Source organism: Stenella coeruleoalba (assembly GCF_951394435.1).
Source record: "Stenella coeruleoalba genome assembly, chromosome: 2".
NCBI lineage: Eukaryota > Metazoa > Chordata > Mammalia > Artiodactyla > Delphinidae > Stenella > Stenella coeruleoalba.
Window position 1 is genome coordinate 31,326,342 of NC_137147.1, and position 23,006 is coordinate 31,349,347.

At 37.6% G+C, this 23,006-nt stretch overlaps 1 protein-coding gene across 1 annotated transcript in view; it reads left to right on the plus strand.

Annotated features, from left to right (window-relative positions):
- Window positions 1-22,803, plus strand: part of COX16 (cytochrome c oxidase assembly factor COX16) — a 33,534-nt gene extending 10,731 nt beyond the window's left edge. Inside the window, 3 exon segments of the mRNA XM_079908369.1 lie at window positions 19,376-19,438; window positions 22,663-22,743; window positions 22,745-22,803. Coding sequence (XP_079764495.1) covers window positions 19,376-19,438; window positions 22,663-22,743; window positions 22,745-22,780 — 180 coding nt within the window. The 3' untranslated portion in view covers window positions 22,781-22,803.
- The last annotated feature ends 203 nt before the right edge of the window (window positions 22,804-23,006 follow it).

Genomic DNA, 23,006 nt, shown 5'->3' on the forward strand with positions numbered 1-23,006 from the left:
CAGATGACTTGAGTCTTTGCTTTTGAGGACTGGGTAAATTTTCGTAGCAAGAGAGAGTGAGGGAGATTGCAATAACAGAAGAGGTCTAGACGAGGGGGTCGAAGTAAAGAGAACAAAGGTGGGAGAAATGAGGCTGATTGAAATTAAGAGGATGAGATTGGTCAAGGTCTATGGAAGGAGGCTGAGAGGACAAAGTTGAGGTGAGAAGGATCAGAGAACAAGACCTACTGAGACTGAGATGTCCAGGTTGGTTGATGTTGAGAAGTCAGACTCAGGTGAAGTCAAGAGTCAGTGTTTAGGTGAGGTTGAGTTCAAATAAGGTTGAGAGGGTAAGGTGGATTAAATTTGAGAGGAATTGAGAAGGTAAGATTGGTTGAGGCTGACAGCTCTTACAAGGGTTGAGAGGTTGAGATTAAGGAGGAGTCGAGGGAAAGATTGCTGAGGTCAAGGGCTGGGGGTCAAGACTGTGGTTGAGAGGACAAATTCAGTTAAGAAAGATCAAGGATAAGTACAGCTGAGAAGTTTTGAGGAGGGTGGAAAAAGACTATTGATTCAGAGTGACCAGCCGTTTTAGGTTGCCTGGAGCTGTCCTGATTTTAGGACTGAAAATCCAGTGTCCCAGGATGTAAAAATTCCTGCTCTTCAGTTGTGGGTATGGAAGTTTGAAAGGAAAGTACAGAACCCGTGAGGCGGGCTTAAACAAATAAGCTGAAAGCAATAGCTTTCAATTAGTGTGAAATAGACGTGACATAGCTCATCTGCCTTCATTATGGCTGTTGCTCTTGTTTTCTCCTGACTCCTAATGCTAACAACTGTGGCTCCACAGTAATAGATTATCTGCTTTTGCATCATTCCAAGTAATATGATTTAAGTGTACAATTAAGTGCACTGTAATCCTGAGCATTAACAGTCTTTTTTTTTAAACCTTTGCTTGACTGTTGTAGTTTGTAAAGAAATAGTGCTTGTTTAATTTTTTCCCTTTTAAACAACTTAAGTTGTTTCCATGTCTTGGCTATTATGAACAATGCTGTAGTGAACATGGGGTGCAGATACCTCTTCAAGATAGTGATTTCATTTCCTTCAGATAAATACCCAGAGGTGAAATTCCTGGGCCATATGGTAGCTCTATTTTCCATTTTTTGCAGGAATCTCCATAGTGTTTTCCACAATAGCTGTACAAATTTATATTCCCACCAACAGTGCACAAGGACTCCCTTTTTCCACATCCTCTCCATCAGTTATCATTTCTTGTCCTTTTGATAATAGCCATTCCAACAAGTATGAGGTGATATCTCATTGTGGTTTTGATTTGCATTTTCCTGATGATTAGTCATGTTGAGCATCTTTTCATGTACCTGTTGGTCATCTGTATATTGTCTCTGGAAAAATGTTCTGATCCTCTGCCCATTTTTTTAAGCAGATTTTGTTTTTGGAGGGGGTGCTACTGAGTTGTATGAGTTCTTTATATATTTTGGATATTAACCTTCTATGAGTTATATGATTTGCACTTATTTTCTTTCATTCAGTAGGTTGCCTTATCATTGTGTTGATTGCCTTTTCCTCCCCCCAGTATTATGTATGTGAAATTCATCTCTATTTTAGCTCTAAATTCAGGGTCAGCAAGCTTTTCCTGTAAGGAACCAGGTAGTAAGTGTTTTAGGCTTTGTGAGCTACACTCTTCCACAACTGTTGAAATCTGGTGTTGTATCATAAAAGCAGCCATGGACAAAAACAAATGAGCATGGCTGTGTTCAAATAAAACTTTACTGACAAAAATGGATATTAGACTAGATTTGGTCCATGGACCATAGTTGCTGACCCCATGATTTTTTCATTGCTGTATGGTATTCCACTAATTATACCATAATTTATTTATCCATTTTACTCTTAGACATTTGAGTTGCTTGGCAGTTTTGGTTACTGAAAATAATGTTGCTGTGAACATTCTTGTATATTTTTCTTGCTGCATGTGTGCAAAAAAGGCATTGCTGGATTATCACCTTCATTTGATAATTTCCAAACTGTTTTTCAGAGTGATTGAATCAGTTGTAGGGAAGAAAAAATAATTTTCCCTTTACCCTTCTACATTCTTGTCTGAGATCCTTCTGTAATAAAATACAGATTAATAAGAGAAAAACAAACAGAAGTTTAATAACATGTATACCTCTTGTATACATGTGAGATACCCAGGAAAAGTGAGTAAAACTTTCCCTACCACCACCTTAAATACTATCTTAAGACAGAAGAAGGATGTTGGAGGGGGAGGGCAGTTATGAGAGGTTACTGGGAAAAGCACAGTAAAAGGGTAAGGTTGTTACACAGATTTAAGTGGGTACCTTCTCGATTGGTAGAAGTTTCTTGTGATTTAGAATCATCCTTCTCTTCCTGGTACTAAAAGGGAGATACTTATAAATGGAGATTTCCTTTGTAAATGTATGTGTCCCTCACAAAAGTGTAACTTGTACTGATTTTCAGAGCTTGCGCGTTTGGTGTTTCCTAAAAACAATCAGCTCAAGATAACCTTTATGCCAAAGAGACATATTTTGGGGTGTCATATTCTGCTTCCCTTCACATTCTGCACTGCTGCTTTAAAACAAAGAATGTCGTCCTCCATCCAGTTCTGTAGGTGATCTTGGGTGGCCTTGGACTGCAGTGGCTTGAAACAGGATTTCGGTTCCCTGGCCAGAGACTGAACTCAGGCTGTGGCAGTGAGAGTGGTGAATCCTAGCCACTAGGCCAGTGGCCAGTAGGGTTTGTAGAAGTGAATTTCCACAAAGAGATGGCAAGTAGTGAAACAAATAAAGTGTTTATTAGGAGGAAAAGAGTATGTGTGAAAAAACTTAACACAGGTGGACTCAGAGAAAGAGTCGCGCCCTCGTGGTAGTTGGAATCACTTACACGGGGCATTTCTTCTGGGTTTCCTCTGGCCAGTCATCTTGCCTTTGCCTGGCTCTGAGTCCATATTTGTTTATGTCAGGGTCCTCCCCTGTGTGCACACGCATCTCTTAGCCAAGATGGATTCTAGTGAAGAGGGCTATGGGTAGGTTGACATCACTTACTGTGGGGTGACGCCCCCTCCCTTTTTGACCCCCGAGGAGCCTTTCTGCACATGCATAGTCAGGAAGGTCTCCTTGACCTCGAGAATGAGAAATATGTGGTCTCTTTATCTTTTATCTGGGCAGGGCTCAGCTCCTCCTTGATTCTGTCCCCCAACAGGATAGTCTCGAGCTGCTCAGCCTGGGGCCCATCTGTCTCCTGCCTCATAGGAATCAGGTAATTAGCCACTACAATCACTGACCTTACCATACACCCTGAAAGGAATTCAAGACAAAGAACAGGATGAGACACTCTGCTTTGGCAAAACAGGCCCTTAGTTAGATATATTTTGGAAAAAGATTTTTATGAACCTGGATTCTTGCATCTTCCCATACTCAGAAGAGCACTAAAATCATTAACTGAGATGTCTCTTCCTCACGACTAGCAATAACCTTCTACCGAGCTGTATGCTTGATTGCACGTATTCCTTAGCCATATATATACTCTCTATATACTAGCCTCTTCCCCTACCTCTTCAGAGAAATTCTTCAGATTTATCTGGGAGGTTGTCTCCTGGGCTATAGTCCTCAGTGAGACACTGGATACTCAACCGAGAGCTCTTATATTGTGCGTTTTTCTTTCAGTCAACACTGCTAACAGTTTTTTGTACCCCAGGCTCCAAATACTTGCCAATACTTGCTATTATAGGTTGGGGTAGTTTTCCTCATTTTGGTTTTTAAAGCTGTTTTGGTGGGTGTGTTATGAATTGTTACCTAATTATGTGATGAATTTGAAATTTTCGTGATGATGAAACTGAGTCCCCCTAAAGGTTCTTGTATTGAGTCTGATTAATCTCTCTATCCAGAACTCTAGTCCCTTTCTTGTCCCATCTGACCTCAATCTTGAGCTAACTGAACACTAATCAACCAGAGTCAGATGACTAAAAAATTGCCGTTGTTAGTAACATTATTAATGTACTAAAATTGCTATTATAGATATCATCATTAATGTAGAAACTCAGGTTGTTTCTCTAGGGCAAGACTAGCTCACAGACCCCTGAGCCATGGACTGCCTGGGCAGAGAATCATAAACAAAAGACATCTTGACTCTCAAAACTGCAATTAAGAAGATGATTAATTCCATCTTCTTTTGTAATATATGCTTGTAATGTGATGAATTTCCTTTTAAGCATGGCCATGGCTATGTCATGAAAGTTTTAATATGTAATATATTCATAATCAATCGAATTAAATTTGTTTTTATTTATCCGTGAGCTATTTCGAAGTGGTTTTCCTTAACTTATAAACATAGGGAATTTTCTAGTTACTATTTTTTATTGATTTCTAACTTGAGTGTGTTGTAATCAAAGAAAATTTTCATTGAGTTCTTTCTTTTGATATTTGTTGAGACTGGCTTTATGAGCTAACACATGATCAGTTTGTATGAATGATGTATGCTTGTTGGGTACATAATAAAAGTACGTTGTTGGGTACATACTAAAAGTTTATACATTCATTTGGTCAAGTTTGTTATTTGTGTTTTTTCAAATTTCTGTGTTTTTGACTTTTTATATCTGTTCTCCTACCAAGAGAATTGTGTTAACATCTCTCATTATGACTGTTTACCTATTTCACCGTGCTTTTAGGTACATATAATTTCAGAATTATTATGTCTTCTGGTGAATTGAATTTTCATTGTAATGAAACTTTGCGTGGTAATAATGCTTTTTCCCCTTACAACCTATTTTGTTGGATATTAATATGGCTTCACCAGCTTTCTTTTTAATCTCAACCTTTCTGTAAACTTAAGTTTTAGATATATCTCTTATAAACAGAAAATATGTTTTAATAGTTTTGTTTTATAATTGGCTCATTAAATATATTTACATTTAATGTAATTTAAAAATATATTTGGGTTTAAATATGCCTTCCTTTTATGTGCTATTGTTATAATTATTTCTGTCTTGTTGTTCTCTTTTGGATTAATAACATTATATTATTTTGCTGTTGTTCCATTAGTTTGGGAGCTGTAGTCTTACTCTTCCACTAGAAGTTTCACTAGAGACTGTTGTGATCTACAGATTTTTTTTTTTTCCTTCTACTGTTTTGTTTTTGATGGGGAGCAGAATACACCACCCCACAATGTGCCACTTTGGCATGTGGATTGTTTTAAGCTGAAGGCAATTATGACCCAACAGACTCAGGAAAAGCTTTTTATCTCTTCCTTAACTGCCCAAAAGGATTTAGGTAGGAAGCCTGTACAGGAAGATAGCTATTATGAGAGAGAACTTTTTATATCAGAAGGACTTATCTGCATGGCATGGAAACGTTTGTTTACCAAACATTTGGTCTTCTCATCTTCCTGCTTCTTCCTCTTTGAAGCCCCAGACCCCTACCCCCTTAGCTCAGGATGGCATATAAGTCTAAGTTGACTACCTGTGAGTCTTATGTGTTTGTGGGGCTCCCATACATACATAATTAAACGTTTTTCTCCTGTTAAATCTGTTTTATGTCAGTTTAATTATTAAACCAGCCAACGACCCTAGAAGGGAAGAAGGGAAAATTGTTCCTCCCCAACAGTCTGGTTTTGGTATTGGGATAATGTTGACTTCATAACATGAGCTGGGAAGTGTTTCCTCTTTTTTATTTTCTGGAAGTGATTATGTAGAACTGGTGTTACTTCTTCCTTAAATATTTTATAGAAGTTTGCTAGTGAAACCATCTGGGCATCTCGTTTTCTTTTTCAAAATGTTTTTAGCTATGAATTTAATTTTCTAAATAGATGAGACTATTCTGGCTATGTATTCTTCTTTCTCTTACATTTTCTAATCGGTTTTTACTTGCATAAAGAAACTATATTGATTTTGTATGTGGATCCATGCCCTTTGATTTGTGGATGTTGATTTAACTACCTTGTTGAATTCTCTTTAACAAGCAGTAATCATAGTAAATATTCTTAATAGAGAAACATTAAAAGCATTCCTATTAAAGCTAGGAACAATAAAGGAATATCCGTAATTGTAGCTACTTTTTAAGTAATATTTTGGACAGCGTAGCCTATAAAATTGAACAGCACACTGTTTTTTTAAATTTTATTTTATATTGAACTGTAGTTGGTTAGCAATATTGTGTTAGTTTCAGGTGTACGGCAAAGTGATTCAGTTATACATATATATGTAGCTGTTCTTTTTCAAATTCTTTTCCCATTTAGGTTGTTACATAATATTGAGCAGAGTTCCCTGTGCTATACAGTAGGTCCTTGTTGGTTATCCATTTTAAATATAGTAGTGTGTACATGTCAATCTCAAACTCCCTAACTATCCTTTCCACCCCCCAGCCTCCCCACCCCCCCAACCATAAATTCATTCTCTAAGTCGTGAGTCTGTTTCTGTTTTGTAAATAAGTTCATTTGTATCATTTGTTTTTAAGATTCTGCATATAAGCAGTATTATACAATATTTGTCTTTGTCTGACTTACTTCACTCAGTATGGTGATCTCTAGGTCCATCCCTGTTGTTGCAAATGGCATTATTTCATTCTTTTTAATGTCAGAGTAATATCCCATTGTATATATGTACCACATCTTCTTTATCCATTCATCTGTCGTTGGAGATTTAGGTTTCTTCCATGTTTTGGCTATTGTAAACAGTGCTGCAATGAACATTTGGGTGCGTGTATCCTTTTGGACCATGTTTTTCTACAGATATATACCCAGGAGTGGGATTGCAGGATCATATGGTACCTCTATTTTTAGTTTTTTAAGGAATCTCCATACTGTTCTCCACAGTGGCTGCACCAATTTACATTCCAACAAACAGTGTAGGAGGGTTCCCTTCTCTCCACACCCTCTCTAGCATTTGTTGTTTGTGGATTTTTTGATGATAGCCATTCTGACTTATGTGAGGTAATATCTCACTGTAGTTTTGATTTGCATTTCTCTAATAATCAGTGATGCTGAACATCTTTTCATGCACCTCTTGCCATTTGTATGTCTTCTTTGGAGAAATGTCTATTTAGGTCTTCTGCCTATTTTTTGATTGGGTTATTTGTGTTTATGATATTAAGCTGCATGTGATGTTCATAAATTTTGGAGACTAATTCTTTGTTGTTGCATTGTTTGAAAATATTTGCACCCATTCTGTGGGTTGTCTTTTTGTTTTGTTTATGGTTTCCTTTGCTGTGCTAAAGCTTTTAAATTTCATTAGGTCCCATTTGTTTATTTTTGTTTTTTATTTCCATTACTCTGGGAGATGGATTGAAAAGGATATTGCTGTGATTTATGTCAGAGAGTGTTCTGCCTATGTTTTCCTGTAATACATTGTGTGTGTCCAGTCTTATATTTAGGTCTTTAATCCATTTTAAGTTTATTTTTGTGTATGGTGTTAAAGAGCATTCTAATTTCATTTTTTTACAGGTAGCTGTCCAGTTTTCCCAGCACCATTTCTTGAAGAGACTGTCTTTCCTCCATTGTATAGTCTTACCTCTTTTGTCATAGATTAATTGACCATAGGTGCGTGGGTTTATTTCTGGGCTTTCTATCCTGTTCCATTGATCTACATTTCTATTTTTGTGCCAGTACCAGACTGTTTTGATGACTGTAGCTTTGTAGTTTAGTCTGAAGTTGGGGAGCCTGAATTTTCCAGCTCCATTTTTCTTTCTCAAGATTGCTTTCACTATTCAGGGTCTTTTGTGTCTCCATACAAATTTTAAGATTTTTTGTTCTAGTTCTGTGAAAAATGCCATTGGTAATTTGATAGGGTTTGCATTGAATCTAGATTGCGTTGGTTAGTATACTTATTTTGACAACATTGATTCTTCCAATCCAAGTATATGGTATATCTTTCCCTCTATTGTGTCGTCTTCGATTTCTTTCATCAGCGTCTTATAGTTTTCAGAGTACAGGTCTTTTGTCTCCTTAGGTAGGTTTATTCCTAGGTATTTTATTCTTTTTGATGTGGTGGTAAATGGGATTTTTTCTTTAATTTCTGTTTCTGATCTTTCGTTGTTAGTGTATAGAAATGCAACAGATTTTTGTGTATTAATTTTGTAACCTGCAACTTTACCAGATTCATTGATGAGCTGTAGTAGTTTTCTGGTAGCGTTTTTAGGATTTTCTATGTACAGAATCATGTCATCTGCAAACAGTGACAGTTTACTTCTTTTCTAATTTGGATTCCTTTTATTTCTTTTTATTCTCTGATTGCCACAGCTAGGACTTCCAAAGCTGTGTTGAATGAAAGTGATGAGAGTGGACATCCATGTCTTCTTCCTGATCTTAGAGGAAATACTTTCAGCTTTTTTTTGAAATATTTATTTATTTTTAAATTATTATTTTGGCTGTGCTGGGTCTTCATTGAGGCACGCAGGCTCCGCATTGCGGCATGCAGACTTTTTAGATGTGGCATGCGGACTCTTAGTTGCGGCATGCATGCGGGATCTAGTTCCCTGACCAGGGATTGAACCCGGGCCCCCTACATTGGGAGTGTGGAGTTTTACCCACTGGACCACCAAGGAAGTCCCTGCTTTTAGCTTTTGAACACTGAATAGCTGTAGGTTTGTAGTATACGGCCTTTATTATGTTGAGGTATGGTTCCCTCTATGCCCACTTTCTGGAGAGTGTTTTTCATAAATGGGTGCTGAATTTTGTCAAAAGCTTTTTCTTCATCTATTGAGATGATCATATGGTTTTTATTCTTCAGTTTGTTGATGTGGTGTATCACACTGATTGATTTGTGGATACTGAAAAATCCTTGCATCCCTGTGATAAATCCCACTTGATCATGGTGTGTAATCCTTTAATGTATTGTTGGATTCAGATTGCTAGTAGTTGGTTGAGGATTTTTGTGTCTGTGTTCATCAGTGATATTGGCCTGTAATTTTCTTTTTTTGTGATATGTTTGTCTGGTTTTGGTATTAGGGCTATGGTGGACTCATAGAATGAGTTTGGGAGTTTTCCTTCCTGTGCAATTTTTTTGGAACAGTTTCAGAAGGATAGGTGTTAACTCTTCTCTAGATGTTTGATAGAATTTGCCTGTGAAGCCATCTGGTCCTGGGTTTTTGTTTGTTGGGAGTTTTTCAATCACAGTTTCATTTTCAGTACAGTAAGTCCCCTACACATGAGTGAGTTTTGTTCCAAGAGTGCATTTGTAAGTCCACTTTGTTCGTAAATCCAACAAAGTTAGCCTAGGTACCTAACTAACAAAGTCGGCTATATAGTACTGTACTGTAATAGGTTTATAATACTTTTCACACAAATAATACATAAAAATCAAACATCTCAAAAAACTAAAGCATTTTTAATCTTACAGTACAGTACCTTGAAAAGTACAGTAGTACAGTACAACAGCTGACACAGAGGCTGGCATCAAGTGAACAGGCAAGAAGAGTTACTGACTGGAGGAGGGAGAGGAGGGGGGCGATGGTAGAGCAATAGGAGGAAGGATTGTCAGCAGTAGGAGGTGCAGGGCAAGGTGCAGTTTCACTCACGCCTGATGTTGATGGCGCAGGTTCTGGTTCCTTGCTGGATTCAGTTCTATCCACCCTCTTGAAAAAATGATCCATTGATGTCTGGGTAGTAGCTCTTTTTTTCTTGTCATAGATGATATGGTAGCACTGGACTGAATTCTGAACGTCTGCTGCAACCTTTGTGCACCATTCTATGTTTGGGTCCTGTGCCTCAAAACCTAACAGTGCCTCCTCAAATAAAGAAAATCCCCTTGCCATTTCCCTTGTTGTGAATCTCTTTGGTTCTTCAGTTACTTCTTCCTCTTGTCTCTCTTTGTCCTTTCTCTGGGCCTCCAATTCCATCAGGTCTTCAATTAGTACTGTAACCTCCTTGTGTTGCACAGCAAGGAATTCAATGAAGCCATCCTGTTGCAGATCTAGCTCCAGCTTCTTGCTTAGGGTCACTGAGTTGCTGAAGACCTCTTTGGGCTCCTCATCCACCTTCTCAAATCCACGAAAATCGTGAACAAACTGCAGGCAAAGGTTCTTCCAAACCCTATTCGTGGTGATGGCCGTAACTTCACGCCATGCAAAGTCAGTGTTTTTATGGCTTTGTAGTCCTTCCAAAATTGTCAAAAGGTGGTTTCTGATTCCTGTCACTCGCCTTTACTGCGAAAAGTGTGATGTAAATAATATTTCTTGAAAGTCACTATAACGCCCTGGTCCATAGGTTGAATGAACAATATAGTATTTGGTGGCAGATGCACTACTTTGACGTTGGGATGAAAGTCATCCATGAATGGGGGTTGGCCCCGAGCACTGTCAAGCAGCAAAGGAATGTCGAATGGGATGTCCTTCTCCAAGCAATATTTCCCTACCTCCGGGATAAAGTGGTGGAAAAACCAGTCCTAGAAAATGGCCTGTGTAACCCAGGCTTTGGGGTTACTCTTCCACACAACAGGAAGAGATCCCTTGGCTTTGTTTTTACGGGCTCTTGGGTCTCTGAATGATAAACTAAGAGAGCCTTCAGCTTCATATTGCAGGAAGCACTGCCACCAATCAACAGAGTTAGTCTGCCCTTTGCTGCTCTATAGCCTGGCATTAACTTTTCCTCCTTACTGATGTAACTTTGGTCTGCCATCCTCTTCCAGTACAGTACTATCTCATCCACATTAAAAACTTGCTCTGTTGAATACACGCCTTCATCAGTAATTTCTCAAAGAGTTTCAGGAAATTCCCGGGCAGCTACCGTATCTGCACTCACTGCCTTGCCACTTACTTTTACGTTGTGAAGTTTGGCTCTAACCTTGAACCCGTGAAACCAGCCATTGCTGACATTAAAAGATGTGCCCTCTGATTTTTTGCTGAGTTTCTTCTTTAAGTCTTTGTAAAGGCTTTTAGCTTTGTCTTGAATCAGCATAAAGCTGAGTGGGGCTCAACACTGTTGCTGATCCTGCATCCATACACTGAGAAGTTTCTCCATCTCTTCCATCATTCTTCCACACTTCTTTGATATTATTGTTGACATCATCGGCACAGCACACTGCTCATATTCCATGATCTTGTCTTTGTTCATTAGAATTGTGCTGATGGTTGAATGATTCATGTTATAAGAACAAGTGACGTCTACCATCTTTTCTCCTCGCTTCACTCTCAATTTTTTTCACTTTTGTTTCCATTGTTATCTCTTGGCACTTCTTAGCAGTGCCAGCTACATCACCCGCTCCTTTTACACTTGCTTCCAGACATCCTGGGCTTGAAATAAAGATACTGTACTACTGTACTCTATACAGTACTGTATAGTAAGGTACACAAAAGCACAACCACTTGTAGAGGATGCATTCATGTGACAATGTACACCAGACACGTGAAGTAACTTATGTGATTAGACATGTGAACATAAGTTTGTATCTTTGAAAGATGGCAACTTGAAGGCTCGTATGTAGGGTACTTACCATACTTGTGATTGGGCTGTTCATGTTTTCTGTTTTTTTCTGGTTCAGTCTTGGGAGCTTGTACCTTTCTAAGAATTTATCTGTTTCTTTCAGGTTGTCCATTTTATTGGCATATAGTCGCTTGTAGTAGTCTCTTATGATCCTTACATTTCTGTGGTGTCCATCTTAACTTCTTTTTCATTTCTAATTTTACTGATTGGAGTCCTCTCCATTTTTTTCTTGATGAGTCTGGCTAAAGGTTTATCAATTTTGTTATCTTGTCAAAGAACCAGCTTTTAGTTTCATTGATCTTTGCTGTTGTTTTTTTCATCTCTATTTCATTTATTTCTGCTCTGATCTTTATGATTTCTTTCCTTCTCTGATCTTTATGTTCTTCTTTCTCTAGTTGCTCTAGCTGTAAGGTTAGGTTGTTTGAAATTTTTCTTGTTTCCTGAGGTAAGATTGTATTGCTCTAAACTGTCTAGGAGGCTTGTGCAGGCTTCCTGATGGGAGGAGCCTGTTCCCGTCCAGTGGTGGGTGGAGCTGGGTCTTGTCCTTCTGGTGGGCAGGACTGTGCTCAGGGAGACTTTAAGCCACTTGTGTGCTGATGGGTGGGGCTGTGTTCCCACCCCATTGGTTATTAGACTGCTTTTGCTGCATCCCATAGGTTTTGATTCATTGTGCTTTTGTTTCCATTTGTCGCTAGGTATTATTTGATTTCCTCTTTCATTTCTTCAGTGATCCATTGGTGGTTTAGTAGCATATTGTTTAGGCTCCACATTTGTGTTTTTTACAGTTTTTTTTTTCTTGTAGTTGATTTCTAATCTCATAGCGTGGTTGGAAAAGATGCTTGATATGATTTCAGTTCTCTTAAAGTTACCGAGGCTCTCTTTGTGGCCCAGCATGTGGTCAATCCTGGAGAATGTTCCATGTGCACATGAAAAGAATGTGTAGTCTGCTGCTTTTTTTTTTTTTTAACATCTTTATTGGGGTATAATTGCTTTACAATGGTGTGTTAGTTTCTGCTTTATAACAAAGTGAATCAGTTATACATATACATATGTTGCCATATGTCTTCCCTCTTGCGTCTCCCTCCCTCCCACCCTCCCTATCCCACCCCTCCGGGCTGTCACAAAGCACCGAGCCAATATCCCTGTGCCATGCGGCTGCTTCCCACTAGCTATCTACCTTACTACGTTTGTTAGTGTGTATATGTCCATGACTCTCTCTCGCCCTGTCACAGCTCACCCTTCCCCCTCCCCATATCCTCACGTCCGTTCTCTAGTAGGTCTGCATCTTTATTCCTGCCTTACCCCTAGGTTCTTCATGACATTTTTTTTCTTAAATTCCATATATACGTGTTAGCATACGGTATTTGTCTTTTTCTTTCTGACTTACTTCCCTCTGTATGACAGACTCTAGGTCTATCCACCTCATTACAAATAGCTCAATTTCATTTCTTTTTATGGCTGAGTAATATTCCATTGTATATATATGCCACATCTTCTTTATCCGTTCATCTGATGATGGGCACTTAGGTTGTTTCCATCTCCGGGCTATTGTAAATAGAGCTGCAATGAACATTTTGGTACATGACTCTTTTTGAATTTTGGTTTTCTCAGGGTATATGCCCAGTAGTGGGATTGCTGGGTCATATGGTAGTTCTATTTGTAGTTTTTTAAGGAACCTCCATACTGTTCTGCATAGTGGCTGTACCAATTCACATTCCCACCAGCAGTGCAAGAGTGTTCCCTTTTCTCCACACCCTCTCCAGCATTTATTGTTTCTAGATTTTTTGATGATGGCCATTCTGACTGGTGTGAGATGATATCTCATTGTAGTTTCGATTTGCATTTCTCTAATGATTAATGATGTTGAGCATTCTTTCATGTGTTTGTTGGCAGTCTGTATATCTTCTTTGGAGAAATGTCTATTTAAGTCTTCTGCCCATTTTTGGATTGGGTTGTTTGTTTTTTGATATTGAGCTGCATGAGCTGCTTATAAATTTTGGAGATTAATCCTTTGTCAGTTGCTTTGTTTGCAAATATTTTCTCCCATTCTGAGGGTTGTCTTTTGGTCTTGTTTATGGTTTCCTTTGCTGTGCAAAAGCTTTGAAGTTTCATTAGGTCCCATTTGTTTATTTTTATTTCCATTTCTCTAGGAAGTGGGTCAAAAAAGATCTTGCTGTGATTTATGTCATAGAGTGTTCTGCCTATGTTTACCTCTAAGAGTTTGATAGTTTCTGGCCTTACATTTAGGTCTTTAATCCATTTTGAGCTTATTTTTGTGTATGGTGTTAGGGAGTGATCTAATCTCATACTTTTACATGTACCTGTCCAGTTTTCCCAGCACCACTTATTGAAGAGGCTGTCCTTTCTCCACTGTACTAAGGTAATTATTGGTATGTAAATTGCTATTGCCATTTTCTTGTTTGGGGTTTGTTTTTGTAGGTCTTTTTTCTTCCCTTTCTCTTTTGTTCTCTTGTGGTTTGATGGCCATCTTTATTGTTCTGTTTGTGTTGCTTTTTCTTTTTTGTGTGTGTATATTTATAGTTTTGGGGTTTGCTGTTCCCATGAGGTTTTTTTGTTTTTAATTAATTAATTTATTTATTTATTTATTTTTGGCTGCATTGGTTCTTTGTTGCTGTGCACGGGCTTTGTCTAGTTGTGGCCAGTGGAGGCTACTCTTTGTTGTGGTGTGCAGGCTTTTCATTGCGATGGCTTCTCTTGTTGTGGAGCACAGGCTCTAGGTGCACAGACTTCAATAGCTGTGGCTCATGGGCTCTAGAGCACAGGCTCAGTAATTGTGGCACATGGGCTTAGTTGCTCTGTGGCATGTGGGATCTTCCCAGACCAGGGTTTGAACCCATGTCGTCTGCATTGGCAGGTGGATTTTTAATCACCCTGCCACCAGCGAAATCCCTCCTGTGAGGTTTTGATATAGCAGTCTGTATAGGTACAAGGTTGTTTTAACTTTCTAGTTTCTTTCCCATCTAGAGAAGTTCCTTTAGCATTTGTTGCAGAGCTGGTCTGGTGGTGCTGAGTTCTCTTAGCTTTTGCTTGTCTGTAAAGTTTCTTTTTTTTTTTTTAAATTGGGATATAGTTGTTTTACAGGGTTGTTTGTTTCTTCTCTACAGTGAAGTGGAGTTTCCTGTGCTATACAACAGGTTCTCATTAGTTATCTATTTTATACATTAGTGTATATATGTTAGTCCCAATCTCCCAATTCATCCCACCTGCCCTTTCCCCTCTTGATGTCCATATGTTTGTTCTCTACCTCTGTGTTTCTGTTTCTGCCTTACAAACTGGTTCATCTGTGACATTTTTGTAGATTCCACAAATATACATTAATTTACAATGTGTGTTTTTCTCCTTCTGACTTACTTCACTCTGTATGACAGTGTCTAGGTCCATCCACGTCTCTACAGATGACCCAATTTCATTCATTTTTATGGCTGAGTAATATTCCATTGTATATATATACCACATCTTCTTTATCCATTCATCTGTCAATGAATATTTAGGTTGCTTCCATGACCTGGCTGTTGTAAATAGTGCTGCAGTGAACATATTGGGGTGTGTAAAGCCTTTGATTTCTCCATCAAATCTGAATGAGAGGCTTGCTGGGTAGAGTATTCTTGGTCGTAGGTTCTTCCCTTTCATCACTCTAAATACAGTATATTATGCTACTTCCTTCTGGCCTGCAGAGTTTCTGCTGAGAAATCAGCTGATAACCTTATGGGAGTTCCCTTGTATGTTATTTGTTGTTTTTCACTTGTTACTTTTAATATTTTTTCTTTGTCTTTAGTATTTGTCAGTTTCATTACTAGGAGTCTTGGCGTGTTCCTCCTTGGGTTTATGTGCCTGGGACTCTTTGTGCTTCCTGGACTTGGATGACTGTGTGAAGTTTTCAGCTATTATCTCCTCAAATATTTTCTCAGGTCCTTTCTCTCTTCTCCTTTTGGGACCCCTATAATGGGAATGTTGGTGCATTTAAAAGATCTCTTAGACTGTCTACATTTCTTTTCATTCTATTTTCTTTATTCTGTTCTGTGGTAATGATTTCCACCATTCTGTCTTTCAGGTCACTTATCTGTTCTTCTGACTCACTTATTGTACTATTGATTCCTTCAAATGTATTTTTCATTTCAGTTATCATATTGTTCATCTCTGTTTGTTCTTAATTCTTCTAGGTCTTTGTGAAACATTTCTTGCATCTTCTTAATCCTTGCCTCTATTCTTTTTCCAAGATCTTGGATCATCTTCACTGTCGTTATTCTGAATTATTTTTCTAGTAGCTTGGCTATCTCCACTCCACTTAATTTTTCTTCTGGGGTTTCATTTTGTTCCTTCATCTGGGACATATTCCTCTGCCTTCTCGTTTTGACTAAATTTCTGTGAATGCAGTTTCCATCCACAGGCTGCAGGATTGTAGTTCTTGCTTCCGTTGCCTGCCCTCTGGTGGATGAGGCTGTTTAAGAGGCCTGTGCAGGGTTCCTGATGGGAGGGACTGGTTCCCAGTGGTGGGGAGCTGGATCTTGTCCCTCTGGTGGGCAGGGCTGTGCTCAGGGAGACTTTAAGCCACTTGTGTGCTGATGGGAAGGGCTGTGTTCCCGTGCCATTGGTTATTTGGCCTGAGGTGATCCAGCACTGGAGCCTACAGGCTGTTTGGTTGTAATGGTGGCCTTTGGGAGGGTTCATGCCAATGAGTAGTTCCAAGAACTGCTGCTGCTAGTGTCTTTGTCCCCACACTGAGCCACAGACACCCCCTGCCTCCCCAGGAGACCCTCCAATGCTAGCAGGTAGGTCTGACCCAGTCTATTCTGAGGTCACTGCTTTTTTCCTCTGGGTCCTGGTACCCTCAAGACTTTATGCATGCCCTCCAAGAGTGAAGTTCTGTTTTCCCCAGACCTGTGGAAGTCCTGTGATCAACCCCATTGGCCTTCAAAGCCAGATTCTCTGGGGACTCCTTCTCCCATTGCTGGACGCCCAGGCTGGAAAGCCTGACTTGGGGCTCAGAATTTTCACTCCTGTGGGATAACTTCTGTGGTATAATTATTTTCCAGTTTGTGGGTCACCCATCTGGTGGGTATGGGGTTTGATTTTATCACGATTGCGCCCCCTCCTCCCATCTTATTGTGGCTTCTTTGTCTTTGGATGTAGGGTATCATTTTTAGTAGATTCCTGTGTTTTTTTGTTGATGGTTATTCTACAGTAGTGATTTTGGTATTTTTGTAAGAAGGGGGCGAGCTCACATCCTTCCACTCTGCCATCTTAAGCTAATCTGAACTAAGTGGGTTTAGATAGAAAGGAGTGAAAATGTCATTATGTGCAGATGAAATGTTCTCTACCAAGAAATTTTATACACAAGAAGATTAAACCTATTAGAATGAAAAAGATCATGCAACAGATAGCTCTTCACTTGTAAATACTTTGTAATTTTCATTTTGATTTCTTCTCTAACATGTTAATGTATTTTAAAACGTTTTCAGCTTCCATATATATGAATTCTTTCTGCAGTTATCTCTTTGCTATTGATTTTAAATATTATCGATTGTAGTCATTGAATATGTTATATATGACTATTTTTTATATGTGAATTTGCCTAGTTTTCCATTATGCCCTATAATAAGTTTAATTTTTATTAATATTTTGTGTGTGTTTGAGGAGAAAATAGCAATCCAAATTTGCTGGGCTCAAAATTCTATATATATCTATTAGAAAGAACTTAATCATTTTACTCATCTTCAATAATTTTATTTATAATCTGCTTGATCAGTTAGTTTCTGGGAGAGGTATGTTAAGCTCCTTTAGGATATTTTGTGTATTTATTTCTTAAATTTTTATCCATTTTGCTGCATACAGTTCAAAGCAATACATTCACATAATATTTAATAATTCTAACATTTTCTTTAAAAATTGTTCCATTTTCCAGTATTGAATTTTTTTTTTTTTTTTTTTTTTTTTGGCCGTGCCTCATGCATGCAGGATCCTAGCTCCCCAGTCAGGGATTGAACCCGCGCATTGCGCGGAGTCCTAACCACTGGACCGCCAGGGAAGTCCTAAATGTTCCTTTTTGATGCTGTTTGCCTTGAATTCTGTTTTGTCCATTAAAAATATTGTTATGTATTGATCCTCCTGCCCCCACCAGTTTTGTGTGTGTGTGTGTGTGTGTGTGTGTGTGTGTGTGTGTAGTGTATCATTTTTTGTAACCTCTGCCTTCAATCTTGTGTTTTCATTCTTTTTTTTTAAGTGCATTTTTTGTAAGTAATATATAACTGGATTTCTAAAAATGTCAGTCAGAAAATCTTTATTAGTTAATAGATGAGTTCAGCAGTTACTGAGATTGTTGAGATGTTTGTATGTATTTCCACCACTCAAAACACTGATTGAGAAAAACTCAATCAAGTAGAAGCTGAGAAAGAAGAGAGAAAATAGTCAAAATAAAACTGAGGTTCAGGGCTTCCCTGGTGGTGCAGTGGTTGAGAGTCCACCTGCTGATGCAGGGGATATGGGTTCGTGCCCCGGTCCAGGAGGATCCCACATGCTGCAGAGCGGCTGGGCCCATGAGCCATGGCCGCTGAGCCTGCGCGTCTGGAGCCTGTGCTCCACAGCGGGAGAGGCCACAGCAGTGAGAGGCCTGCGTACCGCAAAAAAAACCCAAACCCTCCCCCAAAAAAACTGAGGTTCAAAGTAATCCTTTTAATATCAACATTGTAGATATAATTTCATTTTATTTTAGCGTTTTAAGTTGCTGATGAAGTCTTTTTTCTAATCCTCATCCCTTTGTCTTTTCACTCTTTTTGCTTTTGAGATTTTCTTTTTATCCTTAATATCCTAAGGCTTTACTATTAGTTGATGAAGAGTGGGCTGGCTTTGTTTTGTTGTGGTTATTTTTAAATTTTATTTATTTACTTATTTTGGCTGCGCCTCATGGCTTATAGGGTCTTAGGTCCCTGACCAGGGATCGAACTTCAGCCCACAACAGTGAAATCAATGAATCTTAAGCACTGGATCACCAGGGAATTCCTGTTGTGGTTATTTTTTTATTGTGCTCTTTCAGTCTGAGGAATCATGTATTTTTATATATTATTCATTAATTATTGATTAGTTATTGCCCTTCCTCCATTCTCTTTATCCTGTAATTCTGAAACCCCTAATAGACCTGTTTTGGATCTAGCTTTCATAATATGCCTTTTCTTTCATTTATCCCATCTGTTTGTGCATCATTCTAGTGGAATCCTCATGTTGTGTTTCTTGTGTACTACTTTGGTCTTAAGCTGTGTTAGTCATTATTCAGCTATTCCACTGAATTTAATTTGGGTTTTGTTGATGGTGATGGTTGTTAATTAATTTCAGCAATCACATTCTTCTTTCCTAAAGACTTTGCTACACACAGGTAACATGGCATCAGTTTCTGTTTACCACTATGGAATCCTGTCTAATTTTTTCATAGCTAACTTTTTAATTTCTGGTGTATATAAAATGTTCTTTTTTGTTTTCAAGAGCAGTGTTACATTTATTAGTATTTTTGTAATGATTCTATGTAATAACATAATTTATTGTGGTGGTTAATAGCATAGACTCTGGAGGCAGAGGGCTGAGGCTCAAAGCCAAGTTCTGCCTCTTTGACAAGCTATTCAAACTCCCTGTATTCCATTATCCTTACTTTGATCATAATACTAATACTTATGTCATAGGATTTTTTGAGGATTAAAGGAGGTAATAAATGTCAAAATACGTGGCATACACCAAGTCCTCAGTAAATATTAGCTGCTATTAGTTGTAGTAGTGGTGGTAGTACTATATTAGTTATCATTATGCAATTGTATGTTTTGTGGAGATTTTCCCATGCTTTTGTAATCTGCCATGCCATCCCAGCCATGCCTTATATTACTTTTTAAAATTGAAAATGGAATCTAACAGACTTAAATAACTTACGGCTGCTCTTTCTTTTCTACAGATTGATCCTGAGTTAGAAAAAAAACTGAAAATGAATAAAGTGTCATTGGAGTCCGAGTATGAGGTACAGTATGCTAATGTAGCAATCTTCCTAGTCAGTGACTGGTTCTGTCTGCTTTAAGGTAAATTCAAATTATTATCAGTACAGGAAAAAAATATTTACCTTAAATATATGTTATTAGAACAACTATGTAGTCGTTTGAAAAGAAAATAAAGATGGATCTATATTTCATATACTGTTTCATATCCATATTCTAGATGGATCAAGAATTTAAAAATAAAAAACAAAAGGTAAAAGTACTAGGAGTAAACAATGAAGATTCTTTTTAGTGGTCTTGAGTCAGAAAACCCTATTTAAATATAGAAAACCCAGTAAAGTAAAGATGGCAGAATTCATACATAAAAATTCAAAAGTTCAAAAGTTCAACCTAAAAAAATAGTGTATATAAAGTTACTAGTTAAATGTGAAATTCTAAAAATATTTTTTATCTTAACACGATGAATTAATTTATTTAAATATGAAGAGCAAATCAGTATGGAAAATTTCAACAACTCACTTGATCAGTAGGAACATGGGCAGAGCATGTAATGAGTTCAGAGACAAGGAAATAAATACCATTTTTAAACAGATAAAGAGATGCTCAACTTATAATAGGAATGTTAATTAAAATTATAACGAGGTATCATTTTCCACCTATCTTATTAATGAAATCAAAGAGCTTAATAGCATGTTTTATTATAGGATGTGGAGAGAGAGGGTGTTCTCCATCTCTGATCATATTTTCCCATTTCTTTTCATGTTTGGTCATTTTTGATTGAAAGGTGGACATTGTGAATAATATACATTGAAGAGACGTGTGAAGAGTGTTGATTCTCATTTTAGCATTTCAATCATTGGCTGATCATTTTGAGCTTGATTTTATGCTTCATAAGGGAGGATCTGTAGAAAGGTTTTGATGTTTCCTAAACCCCTCAAACTGTGGCATTCAGTCTCCAAATTGTTTACCCAGAGGATCTCGTCAGAGCTTAAGACTAGACCACTTTTTTGTTGTTGTTGTTTGTTTTTGTTTTATTGTTGTTGTTTTTTAGTTTAGTTTGGGACTGGACCACTTTTGCATGAAGTTGTTCTGCCAACCTTGCATCCCATTTAAGAATTATTCTCAAATTCTCTTGAGCATATAGGTCTTATGTTATCTGAGTGAAGGCCATTATTCTTTCTTAAAACCTTTTTATAACTTTGTATCATTTCATAACTATACTTGAAAATAATTTACTCTGTTCTTGACACTAAATTAGTAGAATTTTGTTCATCTATGTAGATTTAGTAAACTCCTGGTAAAACTGTAAGTGAAATTTAGAGAATGGTTCATTTACTATTTCCCCATTATCTTGTCAAAACCTCTAATTTGCTACTTCTCAGTATATAGCTATGGAGGGTTTGTCTGGGAGTGGACGTTCCTTAAAGTTCTTTTAGAAGCCGTAGAGTTTGAGAGCTGAAGAAATTATATAGACCATTTGGTCTAGCCTTTTCATCATTACTTTTGAGAGAATTAGTGCCCAGATAGCTCAAATCACTAGCCCAGGGTTATATAGCTTGTTAGTAAAACAGTAGTGCTTAGTATCCAAGTGTCAAGGTAAATTGATATCATTTTCCCTGTCTCTGAATAAAAGCTGTCCTGTGTTCTCTGTGTTTCTTTTTCTATCTTGTTCACTTAATTATTCCAGAATAACCAAAGCAGATATATGAAAGTTACTGTCAGAGTGGTGTCAGAAGGGTAAAGAAAGGTTTATGTTCTTCCCTTTTTTTCCTATTTTCATTCCTGTGCTTGAGAGACACTTCACACTAACTAAAGATATGGTGATCCAAACTGTGGTTGAAGCTAGTTTTTATTGCCCCAAAAGAGCTTTGCTTATGGCAGCTATGGGGAATATCTTTTCATTCTTAAGCCCAGGCTCATTTCTTAGGTGCAGAACAAATCATCTTGGTCTCTATTCCTTCTAGCAGACTCTAGATTCTCCACTTTTGTTCTCTTCATTTACTGCCATCACCCATGTTAACCCATGCTAGTCATTATTATGCTGGATTAGCGTTCGGACCTGGAGTTTTGTTTTCCCAGCTTCTTCCCTTTCTTTGTGCTCTCAAAAATAAAACATGTACATTATTCAAGAAACGCAAGTTAAAACTACAATGAGGTACCACCTCACAGAGGTCAGAATAGCCATCATTAAAAAAATCTACAAATAACAAATGCTGAAGAGGGTTTAGGGAAAAGATAACCCTTGTACACTGTTGGTGGGAATGTAAATTGGTGTAGCCACTATGGAAGACAGTATGGAGGTTCCACAAAAAACTAAAAATAGAGTTGCCATATGATCCAGCAATCCTGAGCATATATCTGGAGAAAACTATAATTCTAAAAGATACATGCACCCCTATGTCATAGCAGCAGTATTCACAATAGCCAAGACATGGAAACAACCTAAATGTCCATCAACAGATGAATAGATAAAGAAGATGTGGTGCATATTAATATATACAATGGAATACTACTCAGTCATGAAAAAGAATGAAATAATGCCATTTGCAGCAACATGGATGGACCTAGAGATTATCATACTAAGTGAAGTAAATCAGAAAGAGGAAGACAAATACCATATGATATCACTTATTATGGTATCTAAAATATGATGCAAATGAACACATCTACAAAACAGAAACAGACTCACAGACATAGAGAACAGACTTGTGGCTGCCAAGGGGGAGCATGGGGGAGGGATGGATTGGGAGTTTTTGATTAGCAGATGCAAACTATTATATATAGAATGGATAAACAACCAGGTCCTACTGTATAGCACAGGGAGCTATAGTATTTTGTGATAAATCATAATGGAAAAGAATATGAAAAAGAATGTATGTGTGTGTATATACATATATATGTATAACCGAATCACTTTGCTGTATAGCAGAAATTAACACAACATTGTAAATAAGCTATAATTTAATAAAATAAATTTTTAAAAAATATAGAGTTTTTCTGTTTTAATAGTTTAATTCTGATGAGGGGAAAGATAGGCAGTAACATCAATAGGAAGTAAGAAAAATTTTAAGTCCTAAGAAATATGACATTTCTTTAATTATTAAGCTTGATATGCAGTTATTTATTAGAATTATAAGTGAGGGCCTATTGAATTCTTTCTACTCATTTATTCATTCATTCACTGAGGTCCTAATCGAACCCACAGGGCTCCTATACTAATATTTATCCTCTAATATTTGTGGCTCTATAGAAAATAAAAGACTCCACTTTTGATGACTGGAAGAATATTCGAGGACCCAGGCCTTGGGAAGATCCTGACCTCCTCCAAGGACAAAAATCCAGAAATCCGTAACACTAAGACAACTTGACTATGCTGATTCTTTTTTTTTTTTTAAATAAAAATGTTATCAACTGGAATTCCCACCACATACTCCTGTACATTGGAAAGAAAATTACAGACCTGCAGAAGCCTGGATGGGAGTAATTTGATGATAAGTACTCTTGATAAAAAGTTAAGTACAGGTTTCTATACTTCCCAACTCTTTTATTTGCAAATGAAAGTAACAATGTTGACCACATATATTTTTTACTGCT